The sequence below is a fragment of the Eupeodes corollae genome, chromosome 1 (genome assembly GCF_945859685.1).
Source record: "Eupeodes corollae chromosome 1, idEupCoro1.1, whole genome shotgun sequence".
In the NCBI taxonomy this organism is placed as follows: Eukaryota; Metazoa; Arthropoda; class Insecta; order Diptera; family Syrphidae; genus Eupeodes; species Eupeodes corollae.
The window spans coordinates 210,781,197-210,804,689 of NC_079147.1; the positions used below are offsets into that span (position 1 = coordinate 210,781,197).

At 30.0% G+C, this 23,493-nt stretch overlaps 1 protein-coding gene and 1 long non-coding RNA gene across 13 annotated transcripts in view; one reads left to right on the forward strand and one right to left on the reverse strand.

Annotated features, from left to right (window-relative positions):
* The window catches only part of LOC129953712 (G protein-activated inward rectifier potassium channel 3), a 125,171-nt gene extending 102,029 nt beyond the window's left edge, over nucleotides 1-23,142 (forward strand). For 2 of the 12 annotated variants that reach the window (XM_056067084.1, XM_056067088.1), the window contains 6 exons: nucleotides 12,471-12,585; nucleotides 17,153-17,704; nucleotides 17,765-17,954; nucleotides 18,039-18,275; nucleotides 21,432-21,488; nucleotides 21,857-23,142. In XM_056067084.1, coding sequence (XP_055923059.1) covers nucleotides 12,471-12,585; nucleotides 17,153-17,704; nucleotides 17,765-17,954; nucleotides 18,039-18,275; nucleotides 21,432-21,488; nucleotides 21,857-22,161 — 1,456 coding nt within the window. In that variant the 3' untranslated portion in view covers nucleotides 22,162-23,142. Of the gene's footprint in view, nucleotides 1-8,727; nucleotides 8,867-9,080; nucleotides 9,234-12,470; nucleotides 12,586-17,152; nucleotides 17,705-17,764; nucleotides 17,955-18,038; nucleotides 18,276-21,431; nucleotides 21,489-21,856 lie in introns of those variants that run through there. The other 10 variants (XM_056067085.1, XM_056067090.1, XM_056067087.1 and 7 more) reach the window with 8 other exon arrangements.
* On the reverse strand, nucleotides 8,595-9,050 carry LOC129953713 (uncharacterized). Its single transcript, XR_008782576.1, has 2 exons — nucleotides 8,910-9,050; nucleotides 8,595-8,780 (listed from the first exon to the last, which is right to left on the reverse strand). It is a non-coding gene; the product is annotated as an uncharacterized LOC129953713 (long non-coding RNA).
* Nucleotides 23,143-23,493: the final 351 nt, after the last annotated feature.

Below are 23,493 nucleotides of genomic sequence, written 5' to 3' on the forward strand. Positions count from 1 at the left end.
AGAGTGAAACAAAAATTTTAGAATGTATGAGACGTTAAATACCTTTGTTTTGTCAAATTTGAATTTATGAACCTGTGAAGGAAATATGCTTTTTTTAATTTTTAATGGATTTAAGTTATCTTTAAAAACCTGGGAATAACTTTAAGTGTCAAAAACCTTCTTCTCGAAAATATTTTGTTTGTATTCTGTTTTTTCTAGAATTCGCCATTGAAAAATCAAGGTCTGTATGATTTTCGATGGCGGAACGCTTTTTTCTGAATTCCGTTCTTTGAGAGGAAAAAAGTTTGTACTTTTGTTTACGTTTGATGGTTTTGTATTTTATCTTATTTTTCGCATTCATGTTTTGAATGTTTTTACAAAAAAGACACTAAAAAACGTGCTTGTCGACTAAGGTGGGTTGGTCAAAAAGATAAAACACTGAGTATTATTTTTTTAAATTTGAAAACTATGTACAAATGCATAGGTACGAACATATCTACAGACATTTTAAAACTGATTAATATCTTTGATTATTGGTTTTGTCTGGCGGTCTTGAGGTAAAAAGAGGTAAAAGGAAAAACAAAAACAAAATCATGATTGATTTTATCTTTTAAGTGGTTGAGAATTAATCATTAGATATGTTTGTACTTATTTTCTTGTTGTTGCTGTTTTTTGTATTCTATTGATGAGTAATTGGTTAAAATAGACACGATTTTTTGGGAGGATTTTTAAGGTGGTGCCGTTTTTTGTTTGAATTGTCTGTATCAAGGTTAATGGCGATCACCGATCAGATCACCTTTATTTGTTTTATATACATCAAAGGTGTTTTAGAGCGACTTAGTCATTTATTTGTTTTGCTGGTTTCCAAGAAAAATTGTCATTTTTTTTCTAGGAAAAGATTGCTTTGGTTTTTTTTTCTAAACAAATATTTTATATTGTATGTGTCGGATATGTCATATAAATATAATTTAAATTTATTGGTTTAGGTATTTTGTGATAAATTGCATTTTATTGCCCTCAGAAAATATTTAAAAATAACATAATGATTTAATAGTTCAGTGCAAATATAAAATTCTTATTCTTAACATACATAAATGGGTACATATATGTATATACAGATAATTAATATACAAATTTGATTTGTAAATGGAAGAAAGCCAAAATTGTTGAATAGATAAATATTTTAGGCGACAACATCTGTTTGTTAAAAAGCGTTCGATTTCAAAGAACTTGTAAGGTGTGAATTTGTAAGATTGTGACATTAAAAATTTATAATAATCTAATTAAAATTAATTGAAATCAGGTTTTAAATATTAATTAATATTCTCCACTATAGACGTAAAGAAAATTATACGTTTGCAATCTTAAAATCTCTATTTATATCTTTGTTTGTTACATACATACATTTTTTACCTACATTGCAACACATGGTAAATACATGTTTGCATATGTTATCATTTTAGTTCCTAATTACGATTTTGATATAATTTCGTTGTAACATTTTTAAAAGAAAGCTTGTGATTAATACTTTTTAATACGCAATATAAAATTGTATGAAAAGACGTCCTAATGTGCTTAATTCTACCAAATTCGGTCAAACATTTACATTTACGAATTGGCACACTCGTCACTTTTCAATGTTCTGAAAGTATTTACATATAAATTTTACTATACAAAATAATCAAAAACCAGCCATTGAACAAACCGACACAATTATCAAATTAGTAATATATGTAACGCATTTTCTATGCTAGTAATACTAGAAAAATACTCATTGTCAAAAATGTTTTCAGTAAAGTTCTTTAATTGACAAGAATGTAATTTTCGTATAAGTAACAAAAAATGAAAATAAAAAACAAAACTTATTTATAAAAACTCCTAATTAATCTTCAGAGTCTAAATTTTTAATTGATATTAAAAAATTTTGGGAACCCCAAACATTAAAATAAGTAACATCAAGTTTTTTGTAAATTATTAAAAATTAATAGGTACAGAATTAAAAAAATAACAATAAATCTTAATCAATCATTCTTAGGAGAAGAAAAAAAACAATAATATTTGTACTTCATATAACTGTCATTATATCGTCATCACGTACCTACAAAGGTATATGTACATGTCTTTCTTTATTACTAAAGATATATCAAAACATTTAACCGTTATTTAAACACCCTGAGGTTTTTCTTATTTTTATTGAGCTATAAATAATTACAATGAAAACACAAACCAATTTTTTGATAAAATTAATTGAATTAAATAAAGTGTAAACAGACTTAAGGGTTTTAAAATGTGACGTTTCATTTTGAAAATCCCGCTATTGGAGCAGTTGTGACTTATTAGGCTGTCACCTTTTTGATTGTTAAATGAAACTTTCACCATTTATAAAAAGGGAACGATATACTTTTCAATAAGACATGTATATTCTTAAAATTTAGTAAACATTCAAAAACTTAACCACTTTTAGGTCGTCAATGAAAAATCTTAAGGATTACAGAAATTTCCGCTTAATTGAACCTCGCTTAATCGATTTTCACGCTTAATAAACCTAAAAAAATAGAGTTAAAACATTTTCCATATACATCAGCTTTTTTTGTTAAATGGAACACCGTTTAATGGAATTACTTGCTTAATTGATCTTAAAAAAATGCAACTTACAAACTAAAACAACCAAAAATCAATAAATGTATTAATAAATCGAACTAAGTTTGGAAGTTGGAAACTGAAATTAGCAGCAATGCTCACTTCATAACAAATTACAGAATGAAAGCTCCCTGTTATTTGTTTTCTGTCATTTGCAATTTCAGGTTTGATCGTCGCGTCGTTATTCAATGGAATTGATTAAGATTAATACTGTATGTCAAAAACTAAACTTCAGTCATAATGGCGGTTTTCCCCTCAGAAATTGTTGAAAGACATTTACATTTTTAAAATGTCAATTTTCGTTGCTGTTTTTGAACTAGTGATGGTGGTGTGAATGTTACGGTGAACAAATTTCGATAATCAGTGGACAATCATAATTTCGCTACAAAAGTTTCCTGGCCGTTTTATTTCTCGAAGAGGTGATCACAATTGTCGACCAGAATCTTTCAATTTAGTTCGTTAGGACTTTTGAAAATGCTTTAAGTATAAAAATAAATAAGATGGAGCAACATTCCGTTGAGAACTAGGGCCTAGTGACTTATAACTCTCAGCCAATCTCTGTGTGTGAGTGCTGTTTTCAGGGATGGAGGGGACCTACAGTTTTAAGCCTAATTTGAGAAATCAATTTTCATGACAAGAATTACTCTTCGAGGATTTTTCAATTCCTCGCAAGAACTTAAAGATAAAATTGGTAAAGTTATCAAGAATACAGCCAAAAATGTTCATGGAGGATTTTACGAAAAGGTGCTGCAATCTTAGCCCTGATAGCGGCCATTTAATTGATATCTTTTTTCATTCTTCAGGGCATACTTCTTCTTCTACACAATCAAATATTATCCATTGAAGTATCTTTAACTATATCGTAGTACTTTAAAGTAATGAAATGAAATCTCTTATTGGAAAACTTTACATATAGAACCTTATCTACCACATAAACAATAAGAGTTTTAGCTTATATTTTTTACGAAAGGAAAATAACTAGCTTAAACTTGTGTACTCTAGATTCTAAGGCGTTAGAACTCTGATTTAGATCTCAATTTAAGATACAACTTTAGTTTATTGCGGACTCTCAAATTTGGCGTGTAGGATATAAGAACCCGGTTTAGCAATGATTTTACTTCTTAAAAATACCCAATTTTTAATTTAAACCCTTTAAACTACTTAATTTCCGTGAGCTTTTAAGTTTTACATAAATAAAGGTTCGGTGGACGTACATTAGCGTTTACAATGACTACGACTTTTGAGTCTGCACAAATAATCATAAAAGATATTAAAATAATGCCGAAAAATAATATCTAATCTAAAATAGTCAATAATTCTATGGACAACAGGACGTCATAAAAGTGTAGACAAATATGTTTCTAGAAGACAAGGTTTTGACATTGACATGCATCTAAGGAAATAATTAAAAATGCCAAACATATTGTTGCATTTTTCATCTTACACACGAATTCTAGAAAATGTTTCAATAAAAACCTTTTAAATAGTATTCATCATAATATGGCGTTTCCGAGATTGCAGGACTTTAATATATGAATAATTGAATAAGAAAATGTGTACATTTATCAAAAAACATAATATACATAAAATACCACCAATCTCAAACAAAATTCAATAAAATACGAAAACAAAACTTTTATTTCGAGAAAGTGGGATTATCAAAACTCAATCCTTAAACTTAAAATTTCTGCTCCAACGGAAACTGAGCGATATTTCAGTTTTGTTTCGTAACATTTCAGAATTTTGAGTCAGAACTATCCTCGAAATTCTACAAACATAGTAAAAACCACATAAGAATTCGGTTCCATGCAACCAAGATCTTAACTACCTAGAACTCAAAAATAATTTTAAACGGAGTTTTACAGAAATTATAAGATATGAAAAATGCTCGAGTTCTTAATATTGTTTAAAATGAAGTTCCAAAGATAAACCGAAAATAACTTAATCGTGATAGTTTTAAATTTATTACACAACTTCGTCACGAATTTGGCTGCTAAAGTTTCAAAAGAAAATCAATTGATTAAAATATTTGATTTGATTTTAATTAAAGCTTCTGCGTTTTTACTTTCATAATAACTTTTATTGTTTAGGAGCTATACTCTGTTTAATGAACAAATAAAAGGTGTGTCAAAAAATCTGTTGGTCAATTTTAGTATTTCTTATAACAATTTTGTCCTGAAAACATATGTTCGTTGAAAATTTGGTAAAAAAAAACAACAAACAAATACTTAAAATGATCTTAAAAACTTATATAGATCAGATATCGCAAAATTCAGTCCTTATTTTCAAAACTAATCGCTAACTATAATTATTATGAACACAAAAAGAATTCAATTTTTTTCTTATTCTCAAAGCTTTTTTAAAATTACATCGATTTTTGAACACATCCCCTGTCAATTTAACAGATTTATTAGTTTCTTATTATAAAATCTCATGTGGCGCTAGCGCTGATCTTTTCGCTTAATCATCTTCAATGAATACGAGTATTTAATTTATTCAAATGATGATCTGTCTTTAATGACGAGCAATCAAAGCTTCCATTTTTGTCAATTGTCACCTACTTATTTGTGAAATAACACAAAAAAGAAGAACGAAATAAAACAATAAAATGCTAAATAAAACGATCACTAAAGAACTTTCTCTTCATGAGTCATGACGTCATAAATAATTAAGAATCTTTAAAGAATTTCTTAAATGTTCCTGACCTAACGCATTTATAAGTGATTTTAAAAGTCGTTTTTTTAATGGTTTCTTTTTTTGTTCGTTTGTATGATAGAAAAAGAAACTGCTCCTAGAGACAGACAGTTGACATTTTTATCGGTTTAAGAAAATCTTCTTCATTCTGATTTTTTTTTTTGCAAAGTTATTTTTAGTGTAATTTTCTGAAAAGTTTTAGTTTTCTTTCTCAGAAACAGTGATCTGAAATAGTTTTTGTCTTGAGGAGGAATCAGCTGTTTGGTTGTGTAAAGTTGAGATGGGTATAGAGTTCCGTGAGATTCGATTTTTGTTTGTCCCGTCAGTTTGTTTTATAGAACTTTTCAATTTAGTTGGTTTTATATATAAGAATAGTTTTTGTTTGATACTTTTTACAATGGGCTTTTTGAATTTAAAGAAAAGTCTACAATTTATAGTGTTAGAAACTTAAATACAGCATTTTTAAGAACTTCGACTTCTGATTCTTCTTTATCTAGTGAGTGCGATTAGACTGCGTAGAGTTATTTGATATGAAAAACAATATGAATAAAGTCGAAGGAGGCTCATTAAAGCCATGGACATCGAGGGATAGTGAATATAATTTGTATGTGAAAAATGTCTTTCGAAAATACTTAACAAAGATTCACCAGTGAGTTTTGTACCTATATACCTTTCCTTACTACCGAAATGAGTTCTTTTTGATTGCGTTTTTTTCATCTTTATAACATTAGTTCTGCCGAAGCTTACCTAATAAAGGTTATATTCAGTAGAGGTTTTGCTCTTTTTGAATGCCATCCTGTAAAATAAAACGAGAATTGAGGTTAACTGTAATAGCCGATTAAATATGTGCAACTAACGATAATTTTGTATTGAAAATTGATTTAACATCCGAAAAATTCTGCGGAAATGATTTCTTGAGGATTTCTGATCGATTTTTGTTTACTTAGATAATTTATTTGTAGAATCACCCTTACTACGGTTTTCACTCTTTCAAAATTGTAGAAAAGCGAGAATTTAATAATGACAGTTTTTTTTCTCCAGAGTTCCCTGTTTTAGATGTACAATTTTTAAGAATGAGACTTTTGGAAAGATAACTGGACAGATTCGGGTGAAAAGAGACAATCATTTCCAGCCAAACATCAAGAATCCTTTAGCAAAACAGTAGGATCGTAAGTTTCAGAATAAGCTGAAAGAAACCCGACATGAATCAACTTGGATTTACTGTATTTTATTGCAAATACTTTCATTCTTCGGTTTATATGGTGTGTGGTCATTTTATTGCGAATTTTTGTGTGTCTTTTTATAGAGAGCTTGCCAAATTTTGTAACATGTTCTCATCTACTTCTTCTATGATACAAAATAAATAAATAAAGTGCAATCAAAGAGACACAAAGACGACAATGATGAGATTAAAAGCGCGTGTTTTCTCTCGTTTTTTAAAAAAGCTTTTTAAGATGCAACCGGCATCATTATTTCGAAATCTTAGAATTTAACATATTTTTAATAATTTCATTTTTGTTTTATATCTGCACAAATAAAAACCAAAATTAAAGTTTTAACACGTGTTATTTTGACTTATTGGCTTTAATTAATTTTGGCACCTGGTATTTCCTGGGCTAGGTTGAAGGTAAAAAGTTCTTTATAAAGTTTTGTTTGATATTGACGAAAATTACCATATACAATATTTTGTGTGTTCCAAAAACCTAGGTTAAAGCTTTTAATTTAAATATTAACTATGATAGAAATAGAAATAAGTTCTGAACTTTATTGTGTGAAAAATAATAAAAACAAATTGTCGTCAGAAGTTTCGTATTTCTTGGAAATGTGTTTCTTTTTCATAATTTTCTTTACGGTTTAATTTGAATAGTGCTTGACTCAAAGATAAATAACTTTTCGATATTCATTTTCATCAGCTATTTCTAAAGCCACATTTAAACGGGTCAACGTAAAGGTTTAATGCGTTGGCCATCACACTAATGACATGACATAAGTCAATTTGACGTTTAGTTATCTCTGTCTCTGTTTCGGTATTAAATTCTGCCCTATCAATGTTGGCACACGATCATTGTGATGACTGACATTAGGCAGGTGCAGACGACATAAGAGACTTGAAAGTTAGGCAAGTTTCTGGTATCTGATTCGCCAGCTGCCAAAATATTGCCTTCCAATTTAGGCAACTTTAATGAAAAGTTGACTGGAAAGTAAGTCAAGAAAAATCTCCTCTAACTATCAAGTCTAGTTCTATCAAAATGACAGTTGATAGTGTGTTTTCATTCAACTAAAACCTGAACTTTATTACGCTATGATTTATTTAGATTTCTGCACAATTTTATTTAATGCTTTCTGTAAAAGGGTTCCTTGTCAATTTGGAAAATAAATAACTAATATTTCTTTACAAAACAAAATACAAAACGTAGTAGACTTGTAGCTTGCCTGAGGAGTGTTTTAAGTGAACTAATTTGAATATTCATATTTAACGCGACCTGCTCGGTTCTCACCAAAAGCTGATTGCTTTGAACGGTCTTATTCAACTGGCAAAATTCGATGGAATATAAATAAAACGTATTCAAGTTTCTACTAGTGAGGCTTTAAGAGGTTTTTTACTAATCCAAACAATCCAGTTTCCTTTAAAACTGAAACTGGAACTAGACACATATCAGCTAAACATTGTTTTTGTAATGTCCAAATTAAAATGAACTGGAGCTCATTACTGAAATCAAGTAACACCTTTTCTTGAGAGTCAAGCTTAAGACCTTTAATTAGTGTAAGTAAACTACTTTTCAATAACCTTTGAAACTCACTTTCACCAATTGTTTCTTATCTCACCAAAGGTCAACTTACCTACCTCACAATCACTTCTTAATCAGCCTTGATCCAAAGTTTGCAATATTTAAAACAAAAAATCAATTAAATATAGCAAATTAAATTTAATTGTTGTTTTTATTCTCACTGATCTTTCATAACATTTCACTTCCATTTGATGTTGCTTGTTTTTTCTTCTTAAATATTTCTTATCAGAAGCTGAGGGACTCTGCAGCATTTTTTAAGTTTAAACGAAATCAGAAAAAGAACAACAAAAACAAAACAATAATTGATAACAATTTAATTTTCTGCATCTTAAAGAGACTTTTGAGATCAGTTTCAATTTGATTTAAGAACAAGTTCTAGTTCTTTGAAAAGTCAGTCTAAAATAAAATCCGATGGTTTTTCGACTCGAGCGTACCTTTCATCCTTGAAAGAAAGAATTTGAGAAATTCTGTTAAATACCTTCAAAAGTTGTACTTATTTTTATTTTATTGAGAGTGACATTGCACAACTTGTGGTGTAACCTTTATCAACTTTAACTTTACTTTTCCATTTCTCGTCTGTTGTTGTTTGTTTCGGTTATTCAGCAAAAGTTTCGAAGCCGATATCCAGCTTAAGATTTTATTGTTGTATTTTTTATCCAGCATCAGCAATACTAAGATCTGTCAAAACAAAACAAAATGGAATGGATGACAATAGGAGCATGGTGTTTTCTTTGTTTGTTGATATTGCAGGCTTTAATATTTTGGTAATGCAATTGTTTTCTATTTCTTTCTTTCTCTGTCAGTCACCTGTCAGTTAGCAATACGCTAAGCATGGCTTTAGTCAGGGAATTATTTAATTTTGATTTGTATTTTAATATTATTTAATTTTTAGTTTATTTTTTGTGAAATTTTTTTAAGTGATTTTGATTAAAAATTTTGGTATTTTTGGAGTTACAAAAATTTTAATTTAATTTATCGCACAGTAATTAAACATTACATTAAATTATTGTAAAATGTGTGAAAAATGTTCCTTTTTAATTGTGTGTTTCTTGTAAGAAATTAAATGTTGTTTAAGAAGTTAAAGTTGATAATTGGAGCTAGGGGTTTGAAAAGTCAATTGGACTTGGAAAAGTAAGTTTGGTTGAAATAAATTTTTTAATAAGAGCGGCATTCAAAAATTTAATTTATGTTGCGCTTAGTTATTAGTTGAATGTGGAATATAACAAAAAAAAAATGCTTTACAGTTTCTTGATTGTTTTTTTAACTAATCCACATATTAGTTGAACTTGATGTTATTGCAATCCGAAGTTTTGTCGGGTGTCATTTTGTCGTCCGAAGATTATATATTCAGAAGATATTTCCAATGAGTGTACACAATTATAAAAACGTTAAAATGTCATTTATCCGATGACTTAAGTCACTAATCAATTGAATAATGGAGTTTACACAGATTTCTCTCCAGAATTGCGAATGCGGTAGAGCTGTCAAATTCACAGCTAACATTTTTTTAATTGTATTAGTATTGATGCGAATAGGGGTAATGTGCCAAAAAATACAAATCTTCAAATTTGATCTGAAATCAAAAATAAATTAATTTATTTTGGTCCATGGAATGCTAAAACAGGGGATCAAGAATAAATTTAATTATTTTACCCAAAGAAAACCTCATTAATAATCAAGCACTGTCGGGGAACATTTCTTGTTTTTCAAAATATTATTGTCGAACCTTTGACAGAAAGTCATCATATTATTTGCTTGATTTGTTACTCGCATGACAAACAAATGCCAATAGATGGCTTTATTTAAATATAATTTATTGTGAACGTTATGCACAATCCACACAAAATTGAAACTCTCAATTTAAGCCTAAAGGATTTTGTCTGTTATTTCTTTTCTTGGGGCTTTAAATTCAGACCATACAAAACCCTATTAAAATAAAATTGAATTGAATGTTGTGGAAATCTTGTGAACATATTATTCTAAAGATCTTTAACATTTTTTTTTTTCATTAAAGGTTCAAAAAGAATATTTTTCATTTGTCTGACAAAACCTGCCCACAAATTAATCAATTGACCAGTTAAAAGATTTCTAAAATGTTGCCTATAGTAATCAAATTAGCTTTGAATTTCTTGTCATCATTTTTTTAACTGTGCATAAGAGAATGCTTAAGAAAAAAAATTAAAAGAATTCCGTTTCCAAATTTTTGACAGAAAAAGTGAGAAATTTGTATAAGAAATTTTGTTGAATTTCTGAGAATACTGAAATCAATGAGAACTTAGAAATATAAACTGTCAAAAATGTTCTATAACCAAATAACGACTTATGCCGTTAGCTGTACGTTTTAAAAACTAGCAATACTTTAAGAGGAATACTTGATAACTTCTGTCTTCTATTAGACCAAATGTTTTACAATGAAATTTTTATTTCCAATATGAAGGTTTCGTTATTAAAATTAAACTGGATGTTTATTTCATTAAATAAATTAAAGTTTAAATAAGGTTGCAGGAACAATGTATCGCTGTCAGAAAAACTTTTCCTGTTGTGATTGGGCAGATGCAGACAACATAAAGGACTTCATTTGCAGTCAACCTTATTCTTTAAACATAAATTTTGACCAAGGGAACTAGTTAGTGTTTTAAGTGTCATAAATTTCAAATTCAAAACCATACTTCACAAACCTTTACTTCAAGTTGATAGTACAAAAACTACCAAAATCATTATTGTCTACAGAACACTCCTGAGGCAAGTTACAAGTCTATCAGAATTTGTGTTTTTTGGAAGAAATATTACTTATTTCTTTTCCAAACTTACAAGTAAGCTTTTTACAGAAAACATTAAATGACGTTGGCCAAAAAATAAATAAATCATAATAAAGTTCAGCTTTCAGTTGAATGAAATAACATGACCAATTGTCATTTTGACATAAGTTAACTTGACTTGATAGTTAGGGAGATTTTGCTTGACTAACTTTCCAGTCAACTTTCCAATGAAGTCGCTTTCATTAGAAGGCAATTTGTTGGCAGCTGGCCAATCAGATGCTAGAGACTTGCCTTACTTTCAAGTCCCTTATGTGGTCTGAACTTGCTCATTGTTTACAATTTCGATTCGTTTTATGAGTAATAGAATAGATTTTACTTCTAAAATGTAAAAAATGACAGCTTCAAAACTGAGCGCTGCTCAAATCGAGGGACATTCAAATGAAATCTCTTATTGAAAAGCATTAGAATTTAACACAGTAAGTAATAAAAATGTAAAAATTGTTCGCATTGTCGGTAAGGCGTTAAGTTTCAAATTATTATCAGTTGAAAATTAACTTCTATGGCAATAGTCAATACTATTATATTAATTTCTTTTGCATTCATCTTGTTAGCAATATCTCATCTAGATCGTGAATATAAAAATACGACCAACATCGTTACAAAAATTAAGCATACATTCATATAAATGTAACATACCTAATTTTGTGGAAAATTTCAAGTTCAAATTAAAAATACACATGCCTTCAAAAATTGTATTACTTTCAAAAAAGAATTTTTCAATTATTTTTCACCCGCAATATTCCATCTCTCAAAATGTGTACCCTCCAAGATGATTTATTTCTGCAAGGCTATCTTCTTCTATTTTACGTTACTTATCATTATTGGTCAAGTTCATAAATTTTAAAAAATTATCTCTTCAAGTTCAACGAGTTCAAAATGATTTTGTTTCAATTTTTTAATGAGTTTTATTTGGTACCAAAATAATTAAATTAATTTTGTTAGATTTGATTTTGTTTTGTCAGTAAATAAAGCAATTTGATGATAAATTGAAAAGAAATTAAAGTCCAAATAAATTGGGCAACCTCTTGAAATGATTTTATTGGGCCAACAGGTGTGGAAATGTGTCAACAGCCAAGCAATCGTTATTAAGCACTATAAAAATTGTTGCAGAGTGCGTAAATAGAATCCGATTGGACACAAAAGTACCGAGGGAGCATGGTTTTATAATGGAAACATTTTCAGGATTTCAAGAGGATTTCTCCAAAAGTTGTTAATCCATGAGTAATGCCCTACGTGTCTGTAAATAAAGCAAGCCACCTAATCGTCAATCTTAGGTCAAATTAATTAATTTTCCAAACACTCTGTTAGTCACAATGCCTATTTATCTTGTTCTTGTTCTTTTTCTAAATCAACATCACGTTTCACTTCAATGCACTTAAATGAAAAATTTTTCCCAACTAGCAATTAAATAAATATTAAAATATAAATCTTAGGTATTAAACATTCACGTTTCAGTTTTCATTTTCCATTACAATTAGTTACAATACTCGCAGTATTTAAAAATATATAAAAACAACTAATTTGGTATTTTGTTTTGTATAATTTCTAGGTACCGTCAGACACGTTTTTCCTCCCGGCGTGTTAGAAAACGTGTAATATTCAAACATGGAGACTGTAATGTTGTTCAAGGCAATGTTGCCAAACGAAGACGAAGGTATTTACAGGTGAGTTTGCTTATTTAACAATTTTTTCGTTCTAACCTTTCCAATTAAATTCAAAAACATCTTCCCACACCCAGAGTCCGCGCTCAATTCAAATTAAAAAAAAATCCTCCAAAACCAACTATAGCTTTATAATACATAATATTTTAAAATTACACATTTAACTAACATCTTTTATGTACTGTATGTATGTATATATACTGTGTAAAAATTTGTAATCATTTTTTTTTGTGTAAATTGTTTAAATGTGCATAAATGATTTGAATCGAATTTTATTAAAGTTACACATTTTCGTACAAGGTGTTCGCAAATACGTATTACGTTTTTGTTTTATTATGGAATGTATTTAAAAGGTTGTATGAAATCTTTAGGTTATTTACCTTTTTTTATTTTATTTTATTAGTTTTTGATTTGTTTATCGATTGATTTACTGAATTCCGTGAATTCCGTGAATTCAAAAATAAGCCCGTTAAAAGAATATACATCATTTTAAATTTTGTTTCGAGATTTAAGAGTCAAGTTTAATGTATATAACTATATATAGAGTCAAAACGAAGATGATGAGTTGTAGATTTCTTAACGAAAAAATATTTTATTCAATATAAAGCTTTTCTTCTAGTTTTCAATACCCGTGTTTTGTTGGAAAATTTATCAATAGCATAGTAGGATTATGCACGAATAACAAAAACAATATCCGCAGTATGAATACTACCGATAAAAGCTAAAGTAGAATCTTACTACGGATGGGTTTTTGACATTTATTTGAGTCTTGAATGGATCTTATGTGATTTCATTCTCAAATGTTGCTACGATTAATATTACAATTGTATCTCGATGATTGTGTTCATTGAGCAGTTGTGCATTTGGAATCATGTGTCTTCCATTGACTTTTTGTTAATGAAAATGGACTAACTGGGCTTATTTTGCAAGAGAAATCAATTGAAGAGATAATTTAGTTTTGCTATGTTTGAACCAAAGGTTTATCTCAGTTTAGATTAAATAAATAAATCTTTTTGGTGTTTCCACCGCACAAGAAAATTTAAAAATGATTAAGTTTGAGAGCACTTTCTAAAATGTAAATCTTGTTTCGATGTTTCTTATGAAGTGCAACTGAGATAGTTTGATTCGTGTTAAACAATGAAAAATCAATAGTTTAGCACCATATAAGAATATGCTACCTACTCCATGTGCAATTTTTTTTAATTTGATTAAAACAAAACTATATTTTTTGTACATAAACATGCAAATAAACATACCGTAATGCATTATCTGTAAAAACAACTCATTCACAAATTTCGGAGAAAAACCTGTGTGAAAGAATCAAGCTCATTTCAACTCAATGCAGGTATATAAAGAATTGAGGCGATTTTCAAGCTCGCTTCAACACCACATGTTAATGTAAGTGTCTACGAACAAACCCTCTTCTTGAAATTTGTATTTTATGTCAAATAGTTTGAACTTTTTTTTATAGAATCTCATTTACCAGATGTTTTCCTAACATTTCTTTTTGAAAATTGTCCATTTTATTAGTTTTAGTTAGCTTTGTTTGCTAAGTTAATTTCAACTTTTAATTTTCACAAAACTTTCTTCTATTTATTTTTTGTATTATTATTCTGACAGATTTTCTTTCAGTTGTACTAATTTTTAAGTACAATAATCTGGCTACTGCCGATGCGTTTTCTTGGGAATACTATACTATTTATAGAATGCCAAAAAAACACAGTTAATGTTTCATTGACGATATCTTTTTGAATGAACAGCTGATTTTTGATTACATAATTCAGAACAAAACCGTTCCACTGAAAGAGTTTCACTTTCTTTGAATTCCAATCTGTCATTTTTCTTTTCAATGATCAACTCTAACCTCAAAAGCTTTATTCAAATCAGAAATTTTTTTCCAATGTTTAATGAAAGCCTTAGCCAAACTATCAAACAAATTGTGATGATTGGTTTAAACAATGGAAACCAAAACTGGCTTATATCAGTAAACAAACAAATAGATTAGGTGACGCAACAGTCCGTAGAGAACCAGGACCTAGTGACTTACAACTCTCAACCATTCCTGTGTGCGAGTAATTGCAGGGATGGAGGGCACCTACAGTTTATATGCCGAATCCGAACGGCTTATTTTTCATGACAAGAAATACTCTTGCAGAATTTCTTAATTCCCCGCAAGAGGCAGTACCCGTGAATAAAAACTTTATGTGGCACAGGCAGGGATCTAACCCAAGACCTCTCGCATGACAGTCCAACGCATTAACCATCATGCCAAGGGTACTACGACATATATAAGTATTCAGAAAAAAAATTAGGCAGTGCTAAAAGAAACAACAATTAAGGGCGTGTTTGTGTGATATTTATACTTATTTGTGCTTCATCTGTACTAGACTCAAAATACGACCCAAAAACGTTGTTTGCTATTTTCTCACATTAACTTATAACAAAAACTGGTTATGAGATGTTGGCAATAAATAGAGATCAAAGTTTCACCATCATTTTTTTTTACTTTTTTATTCAAAGATAAAACCAAAATCGTTATGGCGTAAGGGTCGCTTACCTACAAATTCGAAAATGAGAAAAATCCTGTACATTTCGACCTCCGTTTGGATTAACATTTTAGTTATAGAGAAAAATAAAACTTCTGAAGAGAACCCTGCAAATAAATGAAAGAATTGACATTTAATGTAGGATATGCCAGACTTGTAAAAGAATGCAATCTTTTATATTAAAATTGCATTCATTAATTTTACCTAAAGATTTGAACTTCAAATTTTGGAATCACCTATCATTGAAAAAATGATCTAATTTTTGTCTTCAACGACTTCATGCATTTTTTGGATTCACTTGAAGTCTTTGCATACTTTTACATTCTTACGGGAACTTTCACTACACCCTTTTGAAATTTTGATTTTAATCTCTTGGTGTCTGAAACCGAAAATTGGTGTATGGGCCGATTTAGAATATTTTGTGTAGTTAAATTTCAGTCAATTGATTTTAGTCAAATGATTAGAGAACAAATTATTACAGATGTTTAAGGTAAAATGATTGTCGATTGCAAATATCGAAGTCCCAATCTTAAGGTTGAAAGCAATCTTTAAGTTGAATTCAATAAATAATTTATAATAATTGCATTTTTGTACAACCCTAGCATATACTTTATTGCTAACGCCAGTGATACCAAGTATACAAATTTAATTAAAATTGATTAGTACTTGTATTATTGCACTAAGTATATGTTACCAACATGTCTAATATAAAATGCATCGTCAAGATCAATTTCATTCAAGGAGTTTTCTTATAAAATTCATTTAACAAAAATCTATGAATTTCAAGCACTTCTATTTTCTCTTCCAACAGAATTTCATTAAATTAGTCTATTTTATTATTAAACTGTTCAATTTGGAGTACTTAGGCGCCAGTTATAGCTTTCATTGAAATCGATCCGGAAACATTTTTGAATCGATATTTGACGATGTTTCCCTTGGTGTAAAAGAGTAATTACGCAGTTATTTTTCTCTAAAAATATATTTTTCTATTTTTCGGACGGAAATTCTTTTTCCTGAACAGCTGATACTTCTATGTATGTTGAAAGTGATCGTTCCACTGATTTGTGTTCCAATTTCACACAATTTCAATAATAGATTTCTGTCAGTACAAATTTTTCAGTGAATTTCCACCATGAATTTTTTTTCAATGACAGCACTTTTTAATACTAACTATGAACGACCTGTCAAAAAATCCAATGTTTGTTTTCAATGATAGCTATAACTGATGCCTTATTTAATTTAAGAAGTTCCTCATTATGAAAAGTAAAAAATATTAATTTTTATGAATGAAAATTCTGTTTTTATTATAACAAGAAGTTAATAAAAAGCTCCCAGTCCCACATGTAGTATTTTACTTAGGTATCTAAATTTGTCACGTCTGTCAATTTCGAAGAATAAGACTAGTGAAATCGATATTGGATACCTTCCACAATATTTCCTAGCTATAATTTTTGTATGTTTCTTTTTCACGTTCAAATATTTTGCAAAAAAAGATGGAACGTACAAAATAAGTTTCGCTGTGACATGTGTCATTTTCATTTGTTATCGTAGGTTGAACATCAAACATTTTCTAAACGGTAGAATATTTGTTTGTGAATCATTTCGTGGTTTCACTTGCAATCTCATACAGTCGCTTTTGTTTTCACGAAGCTCATTTCAAATAATGTGTCATGATTCCACATAAAATGAAAGATGAATACGTTCCACAATTTTCCACAGCTGACAAACATATATTTTTTAATATAGAGTTCAGAATATCGATTATAGAACGTATTGAATTTGTATCATTTAACGTGCGTTAAAATTAATACACCAATCCGAAAAGTAGATTAAAATGTAGATTCAAATCATATACACATAAGTGCTTGTCTTACCCCCAAAAAGTCTCGTTGGTGTCTATATTGTTCTTTATATGTATGTACAAAATTATGTGTCAAGAATTATATGACAATCCTATGTAAATATCTCTATGGAGGTTCACTGGATGTGGGCAGTTACTGGAAGAATTCTAAGTTATCATTCAGAATCTCTCTCTTCTTTGTAAGGATATATTCACAACGTTAGTGGACGCACAGTGGCGCTGGACCCTGCTGGTATTCGCTCTCAGTTTTCTATTATCCTGGACGGCGTTCGGTTTTGTATGGTGGACGATAGCATACGCACACGGTGATCTCGAGTACATTCATTTGCGCGAGAGGGATGCAGAAGCTGCCGAACACATGAACTTCACAATGTGCGTCACAGAGATCAGAAGTCTCACATCGGCGTTCTTGTATTCCATAGAAACGCAACACACAATCGGTTATGGTAATCGATTTGTGACGGAGGAATGTCCCGAGGCCATTTTTACAATGTGCTTCCAGTGCATTATGGGAGTTTTCATTCAAGCATTTATGGTCGGTATTGTTTTTGCGAAGCTTTCGAGGCCAAAGAAACGCGCACAGACGTTGTTGTTCTCGCGGAATGCGGTCATCTGTCATAGGGATGGAGTGCCGTGTCTGATGTTCCGTGTGGGTGACATGCGGAAGAGTCATATCATTGAGGCACATGTTCGAGCGCAAATAATTCGCAAGAAGGTAAATAGATTTGATTTTGTATGATTGTTCGAATTTTTCGTCATTCTTTTAATTATCCAGGTGACAAAAGAGGGAGAAATTATGCCTTTCTATCAGCAGGAACTGACAGTGGGGGCTGACGGTGGTGAGGATAGACTCATGTTCATCTGGCCAACAACAATTGTACATAAAATCGATAGGAAGAGCCCTTTGTATACATTGTCCGCATCGGACATGCTAAAGGAACGTTTCGAAGTTGTCGTTATGTTGGGTAAATATTTGTTAACCATTTTCTTTTTCGGCGTGATTTAAAGAGCTTCTGGCTAATTATGGATTTTCTGATTTTGTTTTGCAGAAGGTGTAATTGAGTCTACTGGTATGACAACGCAGGCACGTTCGAGTTACCTACCATCGGAAATACTATGGGGACATCGTTTTGTAAACGTTGTGTCCTTCCGCAAGGAAACCGGAGAGTATGAGGTCGATTATACTCTGTTTAATAACACATACGATGTGGATACACCGTTGTGTAGCTCAAGGCAACTGGATGAAGTTAAGGCTGAATTTAGTAAAAACAGCAAAACGGGATTAGGTGAGTCTTACTTTTTTTTAAAATAAAACTTTTTAAAGGCCGAGCGATAGAATAGGGAAAGGATAGCTGTCAAAATATTGAAATTATGTATTTTAATGTTTATTAGTTTAAAAATGTGCATTTACGTATCATTTGAACTCAAATCTAGTTTACTTAAGCCGTTTATAGCGATTAGTAAAATACGTCAGTAAAATGTTTGTTTTACATTTTCGAACTTTTCACCAAAAGATTAATGAAACTTCATTACTCAGACTATTTTGATATTTTCATTCATATTGCTATTTTGAATAAGATAAGTTTGATGAACTCAAGATTCTGTTCTTTTCTAGGGGCCGGTAATAGCTATCAGTAAAACCCATCAGTAACATTTTTGTTTTCAGTTTTTGAACATATTACAGATTTATTTCTAGCAAAAGATTGATGCAATAAGATGAATCCTATATTCAAGGATTTTTTCAATGAGAAACAATGAAGAAATTTAATTTTACTGAACAGCTGACTGCCAAAAGGCAAACAAAAATCCATTTCGTTTTACTGTTGGTGTTCCAATTTTGTACTGTTCCGATCACATCATTAAAAATTTTACTGATGAAAGTAACAGTAAAAAAAAATTGTCTGAGGCACGAAGCTCGATGTTATGATCGAAAGAAAACAACAATTTAATTACGTAAATTTACTGATTGCTTTATACGCTCATCAGTAAAACATTTTAGATCGATCTTGTTTCAAATTTAAGTAATGGATATGGATAAATGGCCCCTTAAGCATCTTGTACAGAGCTAAGAACTGCGAACTGCGAGCTGTAAATATTGCCATATTTTTTTCACACGAGTTTTATTTCTATTCGCAGACAGCAACGAATTGTGAATTTATAATTACCCTTTTCAACAAACAAAACAATAGTGTTATAATTTTGAAGTTAAGTTGAGCGCGAACAATTAGGCGTGTATCATCAACTGAGCGCTCAGTGAGCTCTCAATGTCCGATTGACGGAGGCAGAATCGTTTTGTGGGACAAGAATGTCCGTACAAACATAAGCTGTCAAAAACTTAAGTTGTTAATTGTAGTTTTTGATTTGAATTTATTATTTTTTTCTATTGATAATTCTTTGTTACTTTTGGAAAAAAAACTATCGAAATGGATAACAAAACCAGTTCTCAATACATCTATATTTTCGGCTGTATCGATTAAAAGATATTGCACCCCGTCGACCTCAAAAATTTTCTGATCTTCTTCACTCATGTTAATTAATTTATAAAAATGTTTAAATATTATTTCTTTTCTTAAAAATTCTTTAAATTACGCGACAGACCAGACAAATGACAACTGAACAGCTGTTTTGGATGAGCAAGCAAATTGAGAAATGAATCCATGAATTTTTTGTCTCAGAAATCTCCGCAAAAAATCTCAGTGCTCAGCTGAGCGCTCGGAGCGCTTAGTTGATGGCACACGCCTAATTTATTTGTTTCAGTGTGGATAGTATGTGAAAGGCGAATAGAGTTTGACAGTTCGTAGCAACCACACTGCAATTCGTTACTACCAAATTGTCTTTACAAAATTGTCTTGTTTTCAACAACAAAATGCAAATTTTATTAAAATTGAAATGTGTTTTTGTAGGTGTAAAATCACGTTTATTTGTCTATTAGTTGTTCGCTCATGTGCAAGGCCCTTTAAGCACTATTCACATGAGCACGACCAACGAATGAACGAATATTCGTCGATTTTGACATTTCTTTCACATGAGAGTTTTTAATTCGTCGCGAATGAAGTTTGACAAGGAGCCACAGCCATTCACCACCGAAACTAAAACAAGAATGATTTTTTAGGTTAAGTACGCTCGATTATTTAATTCTTTGCGAATGTTGATAATGTGGAAAGCGAATAAAGTTTGACAGTTCGTATCAACTATAATTTTTTGGCGACGAATGAATTTGTTTTCTTAAATTTATTAATACATATATAATATTAAAAAGTAAAAGTATGTATAATAAATAAAATATAAACTTTTTTGCTATATCATTTTGTTAAGAATTTGTGTGAAAATATCTCTTCAAACGTATATAAACTCACATTTTGTAATTCATTCGTCGTTCGTTGGTCGCGCTCATGTGAAAACTACTTTACAACAACTTTGAACTGTTTGTTTTGGTTCATCCTAACTCGGTCGCCAATTATTCAATGTCGTTTTTAAATCCAACGCATCTTAAAGTTTTAGGTTCTTTCAAAATATACATTAGGTGATCCCATTGTATGCTGTTTATGCCTTTTCCAAACACTTTTTTTCCTTAAAGAATTCCTTAGACTGGTTGTTTTATTCCATAGCAATGGCTTACTAAAATCAAGGCTGCTTGTAGGCAGGTTCAGACGACATAAGACGGCAAGTTCCTAGTATCTGTTAGGACAGCTGCCAAAAAATTGCCTTCCAATTATTGCAACTTTATTGGAAATTAACTGGAAAGTTATGGCTGTCGGACAAAGCAAATGTTCAGATAATTGAACTAGAGCTTCCGTTTGGAGTCACATTACGTTCTTTTCCTTACGATTGTCAAACAGAACGTGAGGTCGAAGCTCCATTGCGATAGCATGCATTGAATTCCAATGGCTGAACTTGTAAGCGTTAGGTGAAGCGTATTTGTGATTCAGCCATTAGTTAAGCAAAATCTCCCTTACTTTCAATTCAATTCTACTTATGTCAAAATGACAGCTGAACATATTTCTGTATTCTACTGAAAGCTGAGCGTCATAACTCTGTGATTTAATTACTTACAGCGTAATTTTATTTTGAGTTTTATGTAGAAGGGTTCCTTGTCATATTTTAAAAGGAATAAGGACTTTTTCTTCACAAAACACAACTTATTATAAACTTGTAAACTGTGTTAGGAGTTCTTTTGGTAGATAGTTAGTTAAGTTCCAAGTTCGAAATTAATAACATCTGAACAATTAACACGCATGGTATAATTTTTCCTTTAAAGAAGACCCTTATGTCGTCTGAACCTGCCTATTCTCTGTTGTGACCTATATTTCTCCTTTTCTTAGTTTTTACCATTGGATTTGTCAGTCAGACCTTACCCTTATTTTAAGAAAGACTTTCTTCAATTTTTTAAAAATTTCTTAATTTTTTCCAATTCTTTTTTCATTTTGTCCTTGAAACAAAAGTACAAGTTCGTATATTCCCTTGGAGTGATGAGATAAATAACAGCCCAAATCAAATAAGTGAGTTTTTCTGGAGTTGTGCTTAAATGCTTTTGTTCAAAAACAAAATCATTTCAAACATTTGAATGCTTTGAAATCGATAGCAATAGCACGCATCTTGCTTTTTAACATTTATTTACATTGATTGAGAGTACCTACCCACTTCCCGCACTGGTGTGCTCAAATACGATGCAAAGAATGATTGAACCTTTAGCTTCAAGTCTATGCAACTAAAAGTATCGCTTTTATTTGGGAAAATTCCCTTCTTTTTCACAATATTAGTTTTAGTTTTGTATATGAATTTAATTTTTGATCAAGCCACATACTGTTTTTGTACGTTTTCGCCTGAATCCATTTATTTAACATCTTTCTATTTTATATTATTCCAGAACGTGCCCTTTCTGCCGGTATCTTGCCCCGTATCTCATCGGCTGCTTCCTTAGATCCTGCCAGTGATGAGTCCCTAGACTCTGGCCGCCTGCATATGCGAGCAGGTTCAATACCAAATGGCATCTTACCCAATGAAGATGCCGATGGCCATTCCATAAACAACAATAACATCACCTGCAATACAGCATTACTATCGCCAAATGGAATTACGATAAATAGTATTAATGAAAAATCCAGATCCAAATCGGTTCCCAGAAGATTGTCGATAAAACAAAATCAATTATCAGTTGATTCAATTTGCTGATATATGTGTATGTTTTCCAGTTAAATAATATTTAGTCAAATATAACAAAACAAAAATGCTATAATAATTATAAAATTAAAGTCCTAGACAAAACATAATTCATTAAAATTATAATTTAAAAAAGTTAAAAACTAAACAAACAAAAATCAACAAAATCTAATAAGAATCCACTCTATACATTGTAAGTATATTGTGTATTTTAAGATTTAAGATTTGTTTGTTCTTCCTCCTCTCAAAACAATTAATTAGAAACAAAAACACCTTTATATTATTATTTAATATTTAATATGTAAATTTAAGGAAACAAAATTTGTTATTTTAATTTTATTCCAACACAACAAAAAACAAAAACAAAAAATAATACATTTTTCCACTTGACTTAATTTATTTTCTATTTCAAACATTCGAAAGAATTAAAATTTATTTTTATTTTATTTTTTACATAACAAACAAAAAAAACCGCTTAAAAAGCAAAATTATTGTCAAAAAAAAAGAATTTAATTCAAAATCAAAATCCAAGCGGAAGAAATTTAAAAACCAAAATATTTCCTTTCCTTGTTTTTCATTTCAAAATCAATGAAAAATGCAAATATTTAATATCTATTAAAAAAACAACAATTTAAAAATAATGTTAAAAATGCTTATGCAAATTTTTGTATTGTATCAAGTGTTTTGTTTTAACGAATTTATGAATATATTAAATATATAATTATGTATATTTTATTTTTTTGAAAACATTTCTTTTTGAATGAAAATGAAAGTGTAAAACACATACAAATTGAAAGGATAGAACATATGATATTGCACAAATCTAATTTGTTGCAAATTTGTATGTAAAATGAGAAGGTAGCCTAAATTAGGAAAAAAAAATAAATATCTCAAAGTTATTATTTAAAATTAAAAACAAAAAAAAAAAAAAAACATAAACAAACGATCTAAAAATAAAAATTCAAAAATAAAGAAATACAAATAAAAACTGAATTTCTTAAATATGTTTTTTTAATTACATAGTTTGGATTTCTGCTCTAAATCAACTCAGATTTCATTGATGACGCAAACTGAATGCATACTTTTAGGAAAATAAGACATAGTTTTAGGCGTTTAACAAGTATATAATTTTTAGGGTAGTAATTTAGGCGCAATCGATTAACTTTTGCTTCCGCTACTATCCACCAGACGGCAGTGCGATCGAATTTGTCACAAAAATGCAAAATCGACTGTAGCGCTATCTTTTGTACCCTAGTGGAACTAATCATAATCGAAATAGAGGTTCTCCTAGGTTGCAATAGATGTCACTAGGATCGAATAGAAGAAGAATGTTTCTATTGTTGG